Source organism: Vanessa atalanta, chromosome 3 (assembly GCF_905147765.1).
Source record: "Vanessa atalanta chromosome 3, ilVanAtal1.2, whole genome shotgun sequence".
Classification (NCBI taxonomy): Eukaryota; Metazoa; Arthropoda; class Insecta; order Lepidoptera; family Nymphalidae; genus Vanessa; species Vanessa atalanta.
The window spans coordinates 9639905-9662047 of NC_061873.1; the positions used below are offsets into that span (position 1 = coordinate 9639905).

The 22143-nt window shown below is 32.7% G+C and overlaps 1 protein-coding gene across 1 annotated transcript in view; it reads right to left on the reverse strand.

Annotated features, from left to right (window-relative positions):
• LOC125076740 (fibronectin type-III domain-containing protein 3a) overlaps nucleotides 1–22143 on the reverse strand; it is a 45862-nt gene that overhangs the window by 7867 nt on the left and 15852 nt on the right. The window contains exon 2 of the mRNA XM_047688506.1: nucleotides 1266–1508. Within this exon, the coding sequence (XP_047544462.1) occupies nucleotides 1266–1428 (163 nt within the window). The 5' untranslated portion in view covers nucleotides 1429–1508. The remainder of the gene's footprint in view (nucleotides 1–1265; nucleotides 1509–22143) is intronic.

Consider the following 22143-nt stretch of genomic DNA (forward strand, 5'->3'; position numbering starts at 1 on the left):
CTTGCCATGCAACCCGACCGCAATGTTTTAAGCAATTCACAAGAATCCCGAAATAACCTTGATGCTCTTATTTTATGCAAGTAAAAGGGCCTCTTTAGTTGTCAGTCATAATTCCTTTGTTTCTCGAGTTCTACCTTTTGTAATTACCTAATTGCTCAATTTTGTAATAATAGACTTGTTTGATAGGTAATTTACCGTTCTTGTTATGATCTGACAGTTTTGGTTTTTGTTGTCTGCATGGACGGAACATAGATTATTATCCTAGACATTTACCAAACATTCTTTCACGATGGCTGGATTATAATTATTATTATAAATTACTGTAATAGAAACGTATAATCTCGAATAACGCCTGTTACAAAATAAAACTAATAAGAAATGAATTTCAGGTCCTTTACTCCACAGACAGAATTTTATAGTCGCGTAAAGAGTTCAACAACATCATTTAATAAAAAATCTGCAGTAGAAAAATATCCTTTTTTTATTTTGTTAAAATTATCGTAAAAGAATAAGACCGTTATATCTATTTCTTTACTAAAATATTGTAAGTTCAAAGTTTTAAATAATTTTCAATTCTATTCTTAGTTTAATGACTTTTAGCTGTGCCGATTGGGCACTGATTATTAAATAATTTTAAACATTGTGTATAAAATTTTGTCTTCTTCATTCATCACTTTGTGATATTATAAGAATAGTAATTTTTGTAAATGTCATCGGAATGTTTTATTACCCAACATAAAGATCGAAATTTAATCGAAACCATTTAATATTTAATGTATCTAACATATTTAATACGTAAGTAGTATTTATGCATTGCGAGATTTTTTATATTATAATTTGATATTTTAATCAATGTTGATTCTTCGTGAAGCCTTTCGACCTGCAATTTTTTTTCGGTTTTATGACTTTTAAGATGTCTTGCAATAGTTATATGAGTTTTGTCAGCCATGCCTCACCTACCGACTAGTTGGTATCTTATTCTACAAGTCATTCACCTGGCCAAGTGTCCTTCCCAATTCCATTTTTATTCAATTGACCATTTTCCTTGCCCCCTGAACAAACCAACGTCGAACCTTTCGTTCAACACCGGACTTCAGATTTCAATACAAAGTATTGGATTTTATAATCGAGCATAGAAAAAAATGTATATGAAATTAAACTTCAGCCTAAACTAAACCCGTCAGGTGTAAAATGCGGAATTTCGTATTCATATTGCAATTAAACGTACCGATGGATTAACAATTTGATACCATTTAATTACATACCATATTCAGTGTGCACGGCGCACACGTGCGCATGTTGAGGGTGCTGCTGGGGATGCGGGCATATTTCAGACGGTACGTAGTATGCCTCCGACGGGTAGTACTCGCCGTAGTAGCCGTCGGGCACACCACCCCCGCCTCCCTCCGCCACTCCCACACCCACCATTGCAGCGTCTAGCAGCGCATCGCACGCTGCCGCCCGCGACGCATCCGTGGCGATCGCGGCCCCGTCGTGCGTTTGTCAAACTGAAACATATACATCAAAATTATATACATGTACTACTGTAACTACAGCTCGTCAGTATGATTTTTTTTGCTTTTAGTGGCTAAAAATTAAACCAAATTTGCCAAAACCAGCTTTGTGTCTCACGCGTGATTCAGCCAGTTGTTGTTGCTGCCACCTTTAAGCCTAAAGAAAGATGTTTTAGAATTCTGCGAGGTAAGAGTACATACATAGTTGAAAGGTAATTTTTTCTACTTCAACTTAGAGCAAAGATTAAGCTATATAGTCCTGTGTATATTAAACTTAACAGAATGAAATACAATATCACATGCTTACGCCAAAAATTGCCTTCAGTTATTGCAACTTATTTTGTGCGATATTATAATTACCAAATTTTACCAAAACCAGCTAAACGTTTAATAGTTCATAAAAGGAGTAATCGACCCTTTAAAACTAACTACTCATTAAAGAACAATGTTTCTCACTAAACTAAAAAGACCATATTTGTTTATTTTAAAATCACACACATTCAAGCCTTACCGAGTAGTATACAAGAAAAAAAATGCAGATAAAAATAACAACAAATATTATTATAGCGTTATTTTAATTATTATTAAATTAAAGCAATGGCGAAAATTACTAAGCATATAAGTGTGCTAGTACCTAATTGAATAAGAAAAGCCAATCTCAATAGTATAACATCTATTATACAAATTACGTAGATTTAAAATCACATCTCATTTATTGGGATAATAAAGTTACGATAATATTTATTCAACATAATATTAGGAAAATTACTGTTTCTTCTGATCCAGGACTATTATGTTACCAGCTGCAAGTGTCACTAACCGTTATGGTCTAATATGTTTGATACATTATCTCTGAGAAAATCGATCATGAAATATAAGTATGCTCTACTTACTTATTTCCTCGCGTCTCGTATTGCCAAACAGAAGTCAGCAATGCGGGCTTGGCCATATTATTTTTCTAGCAATTTACGTAACATTTATCACATATGGGTAAAATAACTACGTACTTATTGATATATTATTTGAGCAATACTTTTTAAATGTCATAAACGAAAATTATCTTAGGTACCATATAATTTATTTACTTTCAGGTAGGCAAGGTCATCAATCAATCATTTACAATAATAGTTGACGAAATATCAAACTAATAGATTCTAATCTTATTTATGATCTAACATTGATCGAAATGCTAATTAATACTGGTTCATGTCCAAGAGATAGAATCTAGAATTGTGGTGTGACACAATTTTATTAGCAGTTTGTGATAAAGATTTTTTAAGGGATAATCTTATTTACAAGTGTGTATTTTTAATTTTATATACTTAATCCGATTAACCGCCACAACGGCAATAGTGCAGTGCAGTTGCACAAGGTTCTTCGTCAAATCGATATCGACATCCGCGTGAGCGCATCGTGACGGCATTTGCCTTTTAAATGGGGTGCTGTCATGGCGCCTCACGAGTTCTGCGTGGATGCGCCCGTTATCTGTGTCAGTGATTGTGGTTTCGAACACCTTGTCGACGAGCATTCGCCACTCATTTTAGCTCGTGTTGAAAACACTTCATACATTCACTTGCATATCTAAGCCAAAACCCTATAGAAATTTCTAATACACTATTAGATGTAGACTAGTGGATTAAAAAAAATTCTTACTGCAATATTTATTAATAAATTTCTAAGAAAATTATGTGAACGGGATATACCGAGATGGTTTGACGTCATAAAAACAGCATGTGGTGTTGATTTTGTTGTATTTAGAATCGTTTAATGGCGGGAAATCCAAGTTGTGCAAAAGTATAAATTGGTATACATTGTTATTTTCACAGAAAATACTTATCAGTGCGTTTTAGCATATTTACCTCTATTTGAAGGTCTAACAAATAGTTACAAAAACTCGATAAGAATATAATAATGAGGTCTTTATTTTTCCACTACTACCTCGACTTCATACTTCACTTGCAAATTGTTTATTTAAGTTTTTATAATCGCATATTTAATACGTTATTTAATGTACAGTGAAATGTTTTAAAACCAATTATCACATCGAAATATTTTACACAAAGTAACAAAAAAATATTTATTAGTTCAAAGTTACTTGAATGATATAATGAATTTTGGTATTTTACTTGGTGGTAGCCCATCTGGGTAGGTACAACACACTCATCATTCATTCTACCAAGGAGCAATACTTGGTATGTTGTGGTCCGGTTTAAAGGATGAGTGAGCCTGTGTAACAGGCAGAGTGCACTAACATCTTAGCTCCGTAAGGCATATTAAATATAGCTAAACCTGCGGCTTTACTTGCGCGAAATTTATAAAACACAAACTTCCGATCCCCGTAAAATCCGTTCTTACCTGCCAAATTACAAGTTTGTAGGTATTATAGTTTCTGAGATTTCGTGATTAATAAGTGAGTATTTCACTTATATATTATATATACAGATTTCTTATAGCGCTAATCTTAATCTCACCATCAGACCTATTTGCCTGTCTGCCTATCTATATAACAACAAAATGGAAAATTTGCCAATGCTGCTTTTATTCAATTAAATTATCTTACAGCAATTTCACGAAATATGAAGCGGTCTATAAAAGCAAAGTAATCACTTCGAATGTGGGGAACTCCCCTTGTAACTCGAAACCAATTGTTGATAACAATCCAGGTCGTGTTGTAATCATAACATTCTTGGAATTTGTATGGATATAGTTCAGTAATTATATTATTTAGTTAGATATGTACTTTAAAGTAAACATTTTCATGTGACGAATGATGATTAAGTAACCTTCGTTATAGCATGGCTAACTAGTTGTCGCCCGTTTAGGGGTTTAGGGGTTAATGTTTTAGGGTTTGGTCGTCAGGTGTTAAACATATAACATCACCTATATCCTTCCCTGGGGCTTAAGCTTGAATACCAAATTTCATCAAATTTAGTTCAGTGGCCGTAAGATAGTACAAGTACATACAGAAATACAAAGTTACTTTCGTGTTTATAATATTAGTATAGATTATTATGTATGTTTTTAAATGTTTTTTTTTTTTTATATTTTATACTAAAGTACGATCCAACTGATCATATATTTATTTAAATTAATAATGCAGTAGGTAGTATATGAGGAATATATAACTTATTGAATCGAATTACAAAAGGATTTACGTCATAATTTCTGAAAGAGATATTTGTAAAGGTATTCGGTTTATTACAATGTAATGTATAAAGAATATTGGCGTTCTCAAGACGATCATTCATCGCTCTCGATCATATTCAATTGAATAAATGAGGAGGTGGCGACGGCGTGCGTTCGCGCCGGATTCTGTACACGTTGTTATGTAAATAGGAGGACGGCCCTTTGGCGTCGTAATTAGGGGTATTCACTTTATTAATAATCGTCTTTTTAAGAATATGAACCATGTTATGTGTGCATTCTTATTTTAATTGATAAAATTATGAACTTTCATATAAACCGCCATTTTTAAATGTATTCTAACTATATATTTATTTATTAAAGATATATCTTAATACCAATATCATTGCAATTTATATTGTTACCTTTATTTTTAATTTATAGCAGTCGGTTAAACAAATAGGACATCTGATAGAAGTGAATCATACCGTCAATGCGCGGCCCGCCAACCTTGGAATCTAAGATGTTACGTTCCTTGTGCCTGTAATTACATTGGCTCACTTATCCTTTAAACCGGAACATAGTAGTACAAAGGATTGATGATTGGCGTTAGAATAACTGCTGAGTGGGTTGTGGTACTAGGTATCTAGCCAGACAGGCGTAAAGCTCTACCATAAGTACCGAAAACACTAATATCCCAACGTTCTTTATGACATAATTTAAATTAAAAATAATATTTACAAAATGGCAACCCTTGCTATTAGCGGAGCCGACTCTATACAAATATTTACACCAAGTAAAATGAGCTCAACTTTGGATTTAAGTCGTCCATTCACTTAAATTATGAAGGTATTTAATATTGAAGCATTTAAAAAGAATGCCTGCGTGGTATAGAATTACCTTTTTGATGTCGATTTTATTTCAAACATTTTTTTCATTATTTGATATTTGACATTTTCTTGATCTAAAGTTCTAATGTCGGCTTGATTTATAATTTCTGAGTTGATTTGACATTCGAAAGAAGACAGCATTGTGTAACTCAGGGCCGTCTGTGTTCAACCAAGTTAATTCCCGTGTCAAAAAAAAACTTCATTTATTAGGCCACGAAAACATAAAGGCCACACAAAAATAATCTGCGGGTCAGTCCTGTTTAACTAATCAGTGCGTGATTAGTTAAAACAATATTCATAAATGCTTGTAGATACATAATTGAATTTATTTTTCTTTCGAAACCTGTAAAAGTGTAACAAGGTTGGGAGTTACTTTCTTTTCTTATATTGTTTTCAATTACTGTTTTTATATTTACAAATAAAATAAAGAAGTAAAATTATTTTATCAGGACTTGCATTTAAAACGGTTGGACATGGGTATACGTATTCTTTATTGTGGTTAGACTTACAATTGATTCATACGGTTTGACTCAATGTTAACTCTGACTGACTCATCCAGCAAATATGTTCAAGACATACATAGTTATATTATTATTGAAGTCAAACAAATATATAAGTCAAACAATGACTGTGTTCATGAATGAAAATGAATTTAAATGCGATAAGGTTATTTATAACCTTTTATATATTTATAAGACTGGGGTTGGCAATGAAGTAAATACTTCAGGTTGCTGGTCTTCAGCATGATATAAAGAAACTGGCAGCCTCATTATAGTGACTAGCTTTTATGAAATATGTATAATTGTATACTTACCTTGACTAAGCCATCCTAAAGCCACAGAATGATTTATTGGTAAAAAGGGAATGAAAAATCTCTTCAGTAGTAGTTTGAGAAATAAACAGACAATTACATACATACTACAAGTAATTAAAATTGAATTTATGTAGAGAAGATAATTTGTAATAGCGATACGTCTTTTTCTATTTTCCTTTAATTTAGGTTTTTCTTTTCTTATTTTGTGACATATTTTTTGCTGTCCATTTTTATAAATTAGTTAACATCGAAAGAGTAATATTTACTATAAATTTAAGATATATATTAAATAAACTACTACAACAACTAGTTAAAAATGTATTATTTTATTAGGTTTTGTACTTTGTAAATAAATAAAGTTAAATATAGTCAAATTTGTAGCCACACATTAGTCATCTCGTCTACCTATATACCTAGGTTGATTTTTATTTTATTTAGTAATTCATAATCCCTATAAACACAAATTTCGAAACAGAACCGGTTTGCGGGTATTTCCAAATGTCGAGAAGTGCAAAAGGAAATCATCTGAACGTCGTCTGAGACGTTCCGAGAATTAATTTACATAGCAAATGTGAGGATTGAACGAACTGGCCTACTGCACGATACGCCGAAACGAATACCGGCTCTGGGCTCTATAGAAAAAAGGATGTTGCAAAACAACGATAATATATTTAACGGTTGGTTAATCTCATAGTTATCTATTTCCTCAATGATCGAGGTTTTATACGCCCTGCTTGGAAAATAGTGTGAAATAACTACATTGTCTAATAAAGAGATAGAGATATAAAATTGGTTTAATTTCTAACCAGATGTTAGAAACATTATTATAATAAACGTGTATTCACTCTCAGAGAGATAGATAATAAATTCACTCGTATTTTTTTACAGAGTTGTAGCAATGCCCTATTTTAAGGAATTACTAATATTCCTATTTGCTACACCAATTAGGGTTAAAACTTGAGCTAGGAGTGGAGACGACAATAGCCCAGGGAGTCAGAATCGAATCTGTGACCTCTCTAGTCGGCCCGTATACCACTGCGCTATTAACACTTTAATTCAATTTGCACAACCGTTTATACTTAACACAGACCTTAACAATCGTACATCGACTTCGAACTTCTATGTATTACATTGTATTATATTGTGTCATATTGTATTGTACATGGGTATTACCACCATGTAATGTTTGATGAAATTTTAACTGACTGGACGTATAGTAGAATGCTTATTTTGTTTTATGTGTGTACCTACCTTTGGATAACTTGCGCAATCGAAAACTAAGCAACTGAAATTATTTTTGTGTACCTCTGTTTGGATTGATGTATTTTAGTATGTCAAATCCTTTACAAAACAAATGGAAATTAGAATAATTTAACTACAGCTCGAATTGTACAATGTGGTACAAATCATTAAAGTTGTGGTATCATTGTACGCTTATACCAGCGATTTGGCTCAAACTCATATTTTCATCTGCCGGCAACGCAGAGTACGTTCCTCCGCGTATTAAGATACTAAATGTAATCGTATAACTCCAAACTCAATAGGAATAGTGTTCATTATACACGAACAAGCTACCGTGCTTCATGAAGCGTGACTTATTTCGTTACAAGCTCCATGTATCACTGACAAAAGAAATTATGACAGATCGTCTTTTAAATTATAAACATCTCTGTGCAAACCTGATCAAAATAAAAAATAAAAGTTATTTACTATAAAAACATAAACACAATAATTGTATTTCAGTTAATTTTCATAAAATACGAAACAAAATTAAAAAAAAAAGATACAAATATAATTGGCGCTAAATATTTTGTGCTCTAGATGAAAAAAAAAACCTAAGTTTTCTATTGCGAAGGATCCTATGATGAATTTTGCAGATCCTCTTCACTGCTTATATTAATATGAAGGCACAGCGTCAAATATATTTAGTGCCAAATATTGCAATAGTAGCAGTATTTGTATTGTAATGAAAAAGTCTTATTAATTCAAACTAACCAATCACGTTATAATGATTATAGGGTGTACTACACAACTTCATTTGAAAATGTATTTTTCTTACTTAGGTATAAGTACTGTAGGCGATTGTCTTACATTACTTTAGATCAAGATCAATGATCAATATTTTTTGTTAGTGAAAAAGATCGTACGTAAAATTACACGCACTTTACAGCAGGATATAAATTTCTTATTAAAAAAATATAATAATATATTTATCTATAGATAACAACGAAACAGTTCTGCCCCTTTTTTCTGCTCTGTGTGAAAACCAAATTTCCTTTTTTTTAGCTATTGCCGAGTTTTAGTTTTATCAATAAAAATATTTAGGAATTAATAGTAGAAAGAAAATACATTTGAGATATACGTACGAAACACGAAAACTGTTATACGACTTGTTGAAGTTCTATATTAGAACTTTAATTTATACATACTGTCATTTACATTGACAGTAAGGCTATGATATTAGGTCCGACATAATAATATCATAGTCAGTATCATCACGGTCCGTCTGGTCGCTGGCCGCGATCAGCAGACGGGAACATCACATCAACTAACATCGCTACTATTATATATTTTGATGTGTCCTCTAAATGTCTTACAATACTATATTATAGCTTATTTACATGAAATTAATGATATACTATTTCTAAATCTAATTTATTTATATACTTGTTGTCAGTCAACATAAATTGAACGTATTGCTTGTTGCCAGCTAAGCCATTTCAATTGTTTTTGTCCATATTTACAACTTTTACTTTCACTTTGTGTACTAAGTTTAGTTTTGATTGATATTTCTGAAAAAAACTGTATTGAATTAAGAAAATAAAAATATACTACAAATTAATTAATATATTTTTATATTGACTATGTACCGGCGCAAAAATCGAGCGTGGGCGGCGCCCCTAGTAAAACGTGGGCGGGTTGGCGCCCACCCTTTGACGTATATATCCGAGAAAAATTATATTATTTTATATCACGCCTACATTCCCGTAAAAGTATAATTCTTGAATAAGTATAACTGATAGGCTAGAAGGTTATAGAAGGTTCCAAGAAGTTATCTCCCGAGTGAACGTTATTGATTGAGCGATTCTTAATAAAGGTATTGTTAAATATTATAATCACAGTTATAAATCCTCTGCACTCGGTTAAAATTCAATTCAATTATTTTCTTCATAACAATAAATGTGTTTCTCTTGTAACAATCACATTAACAAAACATTTTACGTCTTATCCTTTCAGGCGTAAAAGTACTGCATACTTAAACCGGAAATGGCGTACACTTGAACTGTGGATGGCCTATTCCTGGCTCGGGGCCAATGCGTCGCGGCTCGACGGATTGTATTAGTTTAAGATAAAACGGCTTTTAGTTGGAGCTCCATCGCCCTCTAAACGTTCATTTGAGACCGAAAACATAAGTACACAAGCTATAAAAATAATAATAGTATTTGATGTTAGGCGTGATGGCCCTGAGGTTAGAACACGTCAAACCTAGGGCAACACCACTGAATTTTTATTTGCTAGAGCTGTGTGTACATCCATCTTTTGCTCGACGGTGAAGGAAAACATCATATGTAAATAAAGTTCTGCCATATCTGTACACACCAACCCACTGATCAAAATTTAGACTGGCAACGTAATTTTCGCAATACGCCATACGTTCTCGATAGGATTTAAATTCGGGCGATAGGCGAGGAAGACCAATGCAGTGAAACTGATCATTTAAAAAGTCGTGGACTTGTTCATTCTAAAGTTGTCTTTATATTTATTTAAATTAAATCGTTTTGTTGTAATTTTATAGGGTAATGTATATTTTAAAACCAGGTCTGTGTATATTTTCGGACCTTACATCAAAAATATTTGTATATTTTCACATTTAATGCCAACTGAGGGAAGGCCAACGAGATAATAATTGCGAGAGGAGACTGGGCGGTAAATAGCAAGGCCACAGATAAAAATTAATTGCTATTTTTGACACATTGGATTTCCGTCAGATATTTCATTACATTCAGAATATAATTGACATCCTTATTGTAATTAAAATTAAATGATATCGTATTGATATTCCTAAGCTCTACCGCTTATTTAATTTTGATTTTGATTTTATATCTAAATAATATATATATAGTTTCTTGTAAAACATCATGTATATGAAGTACAGACAATAAAATCATTTAAATAGCTTGTAAACATGATAGAGACGCTCAAGCGATGCAACTACGAGTGTGACCTAATTTGCTACGATAAATTGTTTTATTAAACAAAATATTAGGCAACATTGATGACAGGGAATTTAATCTAAAAGCGCTTTGCTTTGATCATTACAAAATAAATTAGTATAACGATACTTATTATATTATGTGTAATGTCACTTAGGTTTACAATATCAGAAGGTTGTTTTTTAATTTTATAGGTTATTACTCGTATATATATATATATATATTACATTTTGTGGATATTTACGTATTTATGTATTTATTCAGTTATATTTATAGTTGTGTGTATTGTATTGTATATGCAGTATATCTAATTAGCGAATTTATTATGATCGTACCCCTTCCCACGTGTATTTTAGAACCAGTCCTCTGACCAAAGGTTGTCTGGAAGAGATCGCTGTTTAAGTGATAAGGATGCCTGTTGCACCTCAAGCAACTTTTGTTCATCTTAATGAAAAATTAAGTTTAAGCATTTTAAACGATATGTGAAAAATGTCCGAGAGCCGAGATGGCCCAGTGGTTAGAACGCGTGCATCTTAACCGATGATTTCGGGTTCAAACCCAGGCAGGCACCACTGAAATTTCATGTGCTTAATTTGTGTTTATAATTCATCTCGTGCTCGGCGGTGAAGGAAAACATCGTGAGGAAACCTGCATGTGTCTAATTTCAACGACATTTACGGGCTGCTTATGTTGTTATGTTATGTGAAAAATGTAATCGTGTAAATGAGTTATTTAATTTTAAATTAATTAAGTTTTAATATGCTATTTAATTGATAAACAAAACAATTAATTGTGGTTTCCTCTATTACTGTACCAAAACGTATCATAATAGTGTCGTTAACATGTAGGTAATAAAAGTCAATGTAAGCGTAACGGAAAAATAAAATACCTATATAGGTAGAAACGTCGCAGGAAATGCCGTTCGAGTAATTCAATGTGTTATTATTCGCAATGTGCTATTTACACGCAATTATTTCATAACAATTCCTCTAATAACAGCTGCTCTGATAACGGTTTGATAATTTAATCGACATTCAAGCTGACGACTAGTTAAGTGCATGGATTGCATACGAGCATAGAATAAACAAGATAAGGCGATGTTGTATATTTAGAAGTTCGGGATACCGTAGATAATTTCTGCATGCGATATAAATACTAATAGCAACAATTATCATTCGTTCAGACGTATGAATCACTTATACGTACTACAATATTAACAAACAATAGTGGACATATACATTTTAAATTCAAAACGCACTAACGGTCCCGTCGAGGTACCAAAAAATATCAATACAGCTGAAATACCTATATTAATTATTTATGTGTGGCTAAATTCTAATGTTAATAAATATTAAGATTGTTACTAAGTTTTCGTAGTTGCATTTTATTTATAATTCGATATTTTTGTTTTTAAATACTAAAATAAAATGCAATTAGTAATAATAGAAAGTAAAAAAACTTTTGTGAACGTTATTGCTATCATTAACCGGTTGAAGGCGAAGTAGATCGGAATTGACATAAAAATCGAAATAATTTGTTTCGCACGTTTATGTATCGAGTTATTGGTTTTTAAAATAACACGTTCATAACCGTGTTTCCGATGCAGTGTTGTTTTTAACAGACTCAATAAGACTATCATCACCATACTTGGGTCGAGCATCGACCTCCGAATCATTCGTGCGCCAGACGACACGATCAGTTGCCCGCGACCGATGTCGCCCGACGTCATGTCTCGACACACCTGAATTGAATAACAATTGACTCCAACTAGCAACGAGAAATCCAACTACTTAGTACCTACAATATCTTCATCTAGCAAAGTGTAAACTATTTACTTCACAGAGATAGTTCTTGATTTAAAATTCGTACAACATTTGTAAATAACAATTGATCCTCCCAACTATTATAATGTATCAACATGACGGTTGTATACAGCAGCAGCACTGATATGATCTAGGCTCAACATTTTACTGGATCACTGCATTTGCCCTGAACTCCATTTTGTATACACACGACATATTTATTTACACAAAAATACAGATTTGCAAATAACAAAACAGTTTTATTATTAGCAATGTGATAAATGTGAATAGAACACAGAGTACAACATTTTTAATATACAACGCGGAATGCACAAACGCAACTCATATTGAGTCAGTGAGAAAAAAACCGTCATTAGCATTAAAGGTGCCTAGTTAAGTGTTACACACATTCGCCAGAACAGTTTCAAAATCGATTCCATTCAAATATGTACGCGGCGGCGTTAGCTATTCATCATTACAAATATGGTAGAAGAGATGTTGTTTTATGTAAAATAGCACATTATTCGAGTAAAAACTATCGGAGTCCGTTTCGATTGCATCTGTACGATGCCGCAGATGAGGCTGAGCGCTTATCTTCCGCAGGATACGGCTCGTTTTCCGCCGAACCGTTGCGATAGCGCCACCTACGCCCGCGTCTCGCGCTAACATTCTCATCCACCTCGATCGCAAATTTATAAAAATAAAAAAAAAAACAATAAAAGCGTTTTTTAAGGCGAGTTAAAGGTTAAGTTAACACTAAATAATATCATATTTCATACATTTTGTAGAGTCGGATTCATATCATTCTCTAGAATGTGTACACAGCAAAACTTGGTTTACAACAAAGCGCGGCTCGCGTGTCCACCTTATTGTGCCAGTGTCAGTAAATTAGCAGCCCTTAATGGACTTCATTCACGCGACGAACGTTATGAATGAAAGCTGAGTTAATATAGAATTACTAATGCACAACGTAGTAAAAAAAACGGCCATTGAAGCTAAATATCGACCTTTATTCAGTATAAGATCAAATTTCTTGTATCATTTTATTAAAAGTGGCAGAAGAACTTGAAGATAATATACTTAACAACAATGTAATATGTTTATGATATACTAATATGTACTGATATAAAATTCATATACTTATTTTCAAATTCGCTTTGCTATTGATGTTATATATCGTGAGCTGTTTGAGTTATTCATTTTACATATAACCTTATACAGTAATATTAAACGAGCGATAACCGAAAATAATTTGATTCATCAAATTGGCACTAATAACATTTATTAACAATGATTAACATGTCTAAATGGACTGAAAAAAAAACGGAATGGAAAATAGCAATTATACAATCATATCATATCATATCATTATAGTATTTAAACCGCTCCTAAGTAAAGACTACAGATAGATTAGGTTTATCGTATAAGAGCAATTCTTTTGGTAACTAAAATTTGTATTATGTTACAAATGAAAAGTACTAGCACACACATAGCCGATAAATTTACTTTTTTTTAACAATAAATTACTTTGAGGTACACCCATTAAAGACCGATGAAAAAAGCGGTCGCAATTTAAGACATAAATCGTACAATATATGGATACTACGAAATTCAAACATGTAATTAAATATGTAAAGTTTTATGTTCAATTATCCCTTTTTCCGCTATTATTGAAAAATTTTAACAACGGAATATATATTTTTATTGTCTCATATAATACGTCGATTGGCAATTTTTATTACATCATTTTTTTACACATAAAAAAATGTCTCAGATATCTACATAATTTGTACATTTCTCGTTTGCATAATTGTTATTGATTGTAATAAATTGAGGCAAACGTAATGCCTACATAAGTGTTTATGTTGATTTAGAAAGATTGTTTGCATTCACTCGATGTTGTAGAAATCACAGTTTAATATGGTTCTATTTCAGTATTGTTATAAAAGCTCAAAACAGTGCGCTCGCGCTGTGGTTTGAACATACTCAAGTGGAGACCACAGAGATAAAGTGCGGCTAGAGATATGCTATAATAAGGATATTCAACTCAACTTCGATTCTCATAGAACAAACTTCTCAATTAAGATTAATGCACAGCATTCTAGGAATAGTTAAACAGAAACATCGTTCGATGAGCGAAGTGAACGTGTTCGGTGAAAGGCACAGAATCGTTCAATAATTGCCCGTTCTTTCGCATCATCTGCTATAAACTTTCTCTCTTATTGTCTTGCAAGAGACCAGTTCACTGCTGATTACGTATTCTGTTTGATCTGCAACATCGGTTGCGCCTCAGCGCAATACGTCTATAGCGCGCTCTCAAAAACGTAACAACCTAGTCTAAACTATCTAAATGAAGAGTTGCAGATCTAAACTCGTCTAAAAATAAAAAATACGTCTAATGCTTTGATGAACTAGTGCAAAAAATGAACAACAACCGCTATCGAACGTTAAATTTTTTAACTGAAATATCTAATAATTTAGGTGGAATTTTTTTTTCTCTAAACTTGTAAATACAGTTTAATATATACATGATAATAATAGCACCGCAAGAAGATCGAACAATCTTTGACCAAAATTAAATCAAGAACACTATCTAAGTACTCATCACGCGGAAACATCTGGAATCTGAATGCATTATAAGAACTCAGAACGGCTATCGCTTACCTAGAATGGATTCAGGAAATGTAAAGATAATCGGGGAAAATAAAGATTAAAAAAAACTATAATTATGCACACGTAAAGTTCTAAATAAAAATGTCTTAATGGGCACATTAAAATTTGATTAATCCTATTCGTTTAAGGCAATAGTATGCATAGGCAATAGTAATAATTTTAGTGGTTCAATTATTAACTAGTACAGTAAATAATTGTAAAATGGAGGGTCGAGCCCTAAACAGTGTGAGGAAGTAGCGGCAATGACCTTCTACGCGGTTCAATCCAGATTCAAACACCAACACGAATTTAAAAAATAAATAATGACAGTGTTGCTATATTTAGAGTTTAAAATAATTTAAAAAGAAAATATTCCTACTTAAAACACAAAAGATGAAAAAAATTTACTTGTTTGATGGGTTTAACATAGATCTTTATAGTACTCGTAAAATTAATTGAATTGATTGATCGACATTTTTATAGATAAAAAAATTACTTATTTTTTTTAAATAAACAAACTTAAATTTAGTTGAGTTGATGATAATTTTAAAATATCATATTGAGTTAAAATATGTTTTAATTCTGTCAAATTTTAACTGACTACCATGTATTTGAGAGAGACTGAGTATTTAATAATTTATATTTTTCACTACTCTGTACCGAATAACGCGTCCTGTTAATGTGAATGACATTCCACTTCATCTATTTACCTTATCACAATAAATAAATTAACACTATCTAGCCTATCAAACTATCATAACAATAAATAAATGAACTCATGTAATAAAAGTTCTATGTGTTCATTGGGACGTTAGTTTGCGAGAGAATTAAGATTCAATTCATGGCGGGCTAGCAGACTGAATACCAAATAAACCAGTTGGCGGGAGACGACTGTGGCCAGCTTAATTTAAAGTGATATTAAGAAGATATATGATATCCTGTCGAAAACGTCCTGATTCTTATTTCGATTTCATTATTAACGCGTGTTCAATATTTATTGTATAGGTACGAAAGTACCTACGTCAACGTGTTGCGTATGGTTCTGCAAATAAAATCCCGACGAATATATGAATATAGATATGAGAAAAAAAGCTATTAAAAATGTAAACTTAACTAGCGAATAATCGTTCGTTCATGTATTTGATTATTTTCAAGATAATAATCTAACCTCGTCGTGTTCACCATGCGTCATATTTTGTTGTCTTGTTTTTCAAAGTTGCTTATATTTAATAGTATACGCTATTATTAGTATACAGTTAATACATTCTAAGATAATTTATATAATAAATTGCCTTTTTGGAAGTTAAAACATTCCTTACGTTTTACTAAAAGAGATCCATGTTATCTTTGTTTTTTTTTAATTTTGGGCAACATCACATAGATTACTCTGATCCCAATGTAAGTAGCTAAAGCACTTGTGTTAAAGAAAATCAGAAGTAACGACGGTACCACAAACACCCAGACCCAAGACAACATAGAAAACTAATGAACTTTTTCTACATCGACTCGGTCGGGAATCGAACCCGGGACCTCTGAGTTGCGTCCCCATGAAAACCGGTGACCTCTGTGGTCGAGTAGTGTACACACACGTCGTCATCTATTCAGACTGTGACAATTACTAAAACAGATAATTTTGTTGCTATGTTCCCATAATCGGAAAGCACAACATACATTACTAACATGTGGTGGGACAAATCTCAGTCCCATGGCGTCGTATGCACTTAGGTGTACAATATGCGCTGTTATAAATCGTTCACTTGAGGCGACAACTCAAGCGCGTTCGTCGCATACTAAGACGTAATATTTCCTATTTGCTTTCAAAGGCGTGTAAGCTTTGTCAATATCCTAACAAAGGAAGTTAATCCAATTATTTTAAATAATAATAGCTTTTTCAAGGAATTGCTGATTTCATAATACTTCTCAGTTAAGCGTAAAGCGAATGTTATGGATCAAGTATTATGAGTGGGTATCATAGACAAGAGTTGAGGTAAGGTAAGGTGAGGTTCGACCCTCCGACTTTATACAAAGCAGGTCGTTCCAAAAACCATTGACACTAAATCCTGAATGACTGACTGACACACAACGCGATGACTAAACCGGTGGGTTTAAGACGATGAAATTTTGCACAGGAATTCTTTATGGAATAAAGGTGAGCACTAAGAGCGATATTTCAAAATTTTTAATTCATCTTCGAATTCACTGAGTGGGGGATGAAAGTTTATATGGAAATTCGTCATTTCTTATGTTAGAAGTATAGAAATCGGTATTTAGACATATACAATTAACATATGTAATACAATTCATGAAAAAGAGCAACTATTCAGTTCTTGTAGCTTCCTCTCAATAGAAACTTCATTACGAACAAGTACACAGTGGTAGCTTTACATTTAATTAATTTTTTAAAATGACAATTCACATTTTAAAAATATTTAGATTTTTTATTTTATTTCTTATGAAGGTTACCTCGATGTTGTTAAGATGTAGCAGGTTAATAACTACATCGATGATAAATAAAATGAGAGGACGACGAACGATGTCTGCGACATTCCATTGCGGTGAGTGTGCGGAAAATTCTACAAAGGTTACAAGAATACTAAAATTGATTTTTTAAAATGGTCCTGAACATATACATACTTCGCATTTGAAATAATATTGTGACCAAATCGACTGTAATACAAGTATACTCGTATGACTAAAATGACAAAATCAAAACCAAAATAATATACTTTATTCGAGTAAGCTTTTACGAGCACTTTTGAATCGTAATTTTTCAAACTATATTAAGTCAATGTATATTAAGTCGAATGCAGATTCTATCGAGAAAAACCGGCAAGAAACTCAGTTACTCTTTTTCAATATTTATAAAGTGTTATAAAGTGATGTTAGTCAAATACAATTGTATATGTATATAATAAATCCTGCCTGGAAGTCAACAAGTGTTAGATCCACGCCTTCCACGCCTTTAATATCATCTATAATCCTGACAGATTTGACTGAAATTAAATTACAAATATGTATCCTTTATATCTCTAAATTTATTTACTATCCTCAATTCAGTAATAATATCGTCAAAAACATGCATCTGCATTTGATATTAATATATCGAATATTTCAGACTCAAGCAAGGTCAGGCCAATATGAAAAGATTATTTTCCTCTTTATATTACCATACACATGTGCAATGTGGATGAACCCGTTGATGTACGTACCAGACGCACCATGGATAAGTTACTTTTGAAGATCAAGAAAGTTTACACTTGATTTATAAAAGATAACTTTAATTAACGTAAGGGCACCGATTGTTTAATATTATTTCATATATTTATAAAGAAAAAAAAAATGAAATTATTTACCTTTACGTCTTTATATACATAGACTTTTGAAGCAATAGGTATTGAAATAATCTCAACAATAATAATCATCTTAACTCTTAAGTAGGCTTCTTAAAAGGTCATATTTTTTTATTAAAACATTTCATAACATTCTACGTTCGATTTTATTCGTTTACAACTTCGTTCTAAACCAATACCAAGAAATGTGCAATCGGTTTTTGTTTAGTATGAATCTAACATAATCTAAAATGACTCGTCGCTATTGGAATGTGGCTGTTGATCGCACGAAGTACACAGCGCTAGATAATTGAAACGTTCCGTAAGTAGAAAATAGGCAACACATCCGCTAAGTTTCTTTCTTTACAAAACTAAATATGTTAAACTAACTCAAGTTAAAATTATATAAGAAGGCTTGAAAACAATGAAAAATGTATGTACAATATGGTTATAGAAAGCATTTTAGAAAGGAATAGAAGGTGCGCATGAACCGCAGACGGCAGCAGCGACGAGGTGAGCGAACGGCGCTGCGCTGTGCCTGCGCCGACGCCGGTTACGACACCACGCGGAACTGACGGCCTTCGCTGTCAACCTTATTTACTCCCGCTTTTCGCATACCGCACGTATGCCACTTACTTATTTTCTTGCTTAACGTCAACATAATGTACCTTTTTCGGGAAGTTATTTTTATATATATTCATTCATCTTAATCGCGTAATCTTATCATCTCTTTGTTATGGTTCAGATTACACGATTCCAAACAAACGAAGAGATAACAAGATCGATATCAGTGCTAGCTTTTATGGTACATATTTAGTATTATTTACGGTTAAAAAGTGTTCGTGAAAGAATTTTATAAAATGCACGCAATATCTCAAACGTTTCCAGTGCGTTCTCCAATAACACAGTAATAACGCGGCCCCTCAATTACCGGCGTGTATGCAGTGCCACGCGCTCAGCCGCGGCCGAGTCCAGTATAGGCGGCCACAATAGGCGCCTCTATTTAGTTGTACCAGTGTATGCGATGAATACTTTAAGCGATGAACTCACAGGCCACAGTTACGGCTCGGCGAGGACGTATCGTCGTCAGCTGACACTCAGCTGTTACATCTATTAGGATGAACTCACCCGTCCCGCTATGATCTCTGGCATTGCAATTATGTTGCTTAATAGTGTTAATTGCGAAACTACTTCATTCATTACGATGAATTACTTTGCTACAAACATAACGGTTAAGATTATATTTAAAGAAAAGTTTAATCGTAGTAATCTATTCCAAATCTTAATTAAATTTAAAATTAGATCGTAAATACTCAGAACCGAATTAAGAGAAGGGTTAAAAGAAATTATATTATTGTGTGTACGTTTGCGTACTACCTACTATAAATCTGATATGAGCTGTCAGTTTGCTGTTGAGTAATGTTTCAGAATCCAATCTAATTGCTTGGTTAGCGAGACCAGCTGCTGTCAGACGACATAAAACATTTGAAGTCGCCGCAAATGTGAATGGAACTGACATGTCATTTATTTCTGCTCCAAAGAAAATGAGTACCATTAATGAGTGATTCGCATAAAGTCTATGCTTTATTGTACTTTTATAATATCTGTCGGGATCACAGATGCAAATAATAAACCTAATATATTCCGTGGTCGCAGGTTCAATGCCACGATCATAGTAAAATGAATAAAACAGCATATTGTTTACAATTAGCGTGTCGACGAATTCGAATAAAAACTTTATTTAGAATTCAGCTTTATTGTGAACTGTCACGCAATTATAATCAAAACAATTATACAAACGGTTAAAACGGAATAGCAAAAATATTTACTCAAAATATTTTATCAAGATCATGCGAATTTGTTAATTGTAGATTGAAACTAGAAGTGAGACTAACTTTCGGTTACGTTTTGCATAATTTTTGGAACGGGATGGTAAAAAATCTATGGATTGCAGTTTTTAAGACATTCTCTTTATAAACGAACTTAGTGAATGTGTATTTTTTATTTTATATAGATATAGAGCATTACCACGCCATTTTGCTTCGAGGTGTACCCATATGATATCAAAAATAAAATAGACATTGTTTAAGCAGGCTCTTACGAGCACTTCTGAATTGTCGCTAAACAAGATTAATTTCAAGTTACGATCAGTTCAAAATGTAGATCTACCGAGAAGTACCGGCAACAAAGTAGCAGTTACTCTTTTCCGACAATTAAATTACATGGGTAATTAAATAGAATTGAATTATTATTTATCCTACACGGAAATCGACGATTGCTAACACGCTTTTTATATTATCTGTAAAATCATTTTCCAAATTCTACGGCATGCGCGTAATCTAAGTTTTTTTAAACATGATATTTAAATTTACTCACTAAATAGACATATTAAATTACATAGTAACTATCACCTATTCTAGTGTCAAACTGAAAATAATTTAGTAGTGTTGTCTTCTCGATGATGATTATGAGCCGAGATGGCCCAGTGGTTAGAACGCGTGCATCTTAACCGATGATTTTGGGTTCAATCCCAGGCAGGCACCACTGAAATTTCATGTGCTTAATTTGTGTTTATAATTCATCTCGTGCTCGGCGGTGAAGGAAAACATCGTGAAGAAACCTGCATGTGTCTAATTTCAATGAAATTCTGCCACATGTGTATTCCGCCAACCCGCATTGGAGCAGCGTGGTGGAATATGCTCCAAACCTTCTCATCAAAGGGAGAGGAGGCCTTTATCCCAGCAGTGGGACATTTACGGGCTGCTAATGCATGTCTTCTCGTATAGTGTAACTACAGGCACAACGGACATTACACGGTTATTTAGTCGTATCACTTTGTATGTTACCCAAGTCAGATATTAATTTTAAGTGCTTAGTAGCTAAGCTAAGATGGTGTAACTTTTCCAATAAATAAATAAATAAATCTTAATTTCAAAGGACTCAATGACAATATATGGCATAGACAATATTTCTGACGGTGACATATGCAGTATTGTTAAACACTTACCGTCAGATGGCCTAATTGCGAGTTCGCTTACCAACTTTATTGAATAAAAAAGAAACCGATCCTTTGCGAAATACAATAAATAGCTTATGATCTCGGAACGTTAAGTTATGCTTCTAATAATTTCCTTGATATGAATAAAATTGTTCAATTTGCACTTATACCAACTATGTTTTATGCAATAAAGATGCAGTCTTACAATGTTGCCGGATAATCGTACTTCAATTACAAGATTTTAATGAGGTAACGAGGAGGTTGAACACGTGGCATACATATGTCGCTGCATAACAAGTCCACATGTTTTGCTAAATAATGATATCTGAGTCCATGATTCATTATATACGACTGCAATCGCGTTAAAAACGAATAGATAAGAACGTGGTAATGTTATTCATAAAATTGATAACTATTTATACATCATTAACAAATGTCAACAAAGAAAAAGCCTTAGTATATAGAGCATTACCACGCCATTTTCGACTTATAGTATGGCTTTCAGATTTGCGTTAATCATCTTTTTATTTAATATAAATATTACCCAGAACCTTCTAAAAATTGGAATAAAAATTAGAGTATGGTCTGAGGTAGTATATCTTTGTTTAATTGAATTCGCAGAGATTAGTTTATTTCTTAAGCCTTGTAACATTAACAGTTTTATAAAAAATATCTGTGATTTAAAAATAAAATAGCTTTGCTTTCAATATTTTTAAATTTTTTCAGCGTTATCATTGGTACACTATTTTGATTAAATCTACTTTAATCTAGACAACATGATTTTATACATAACATTATATACATATT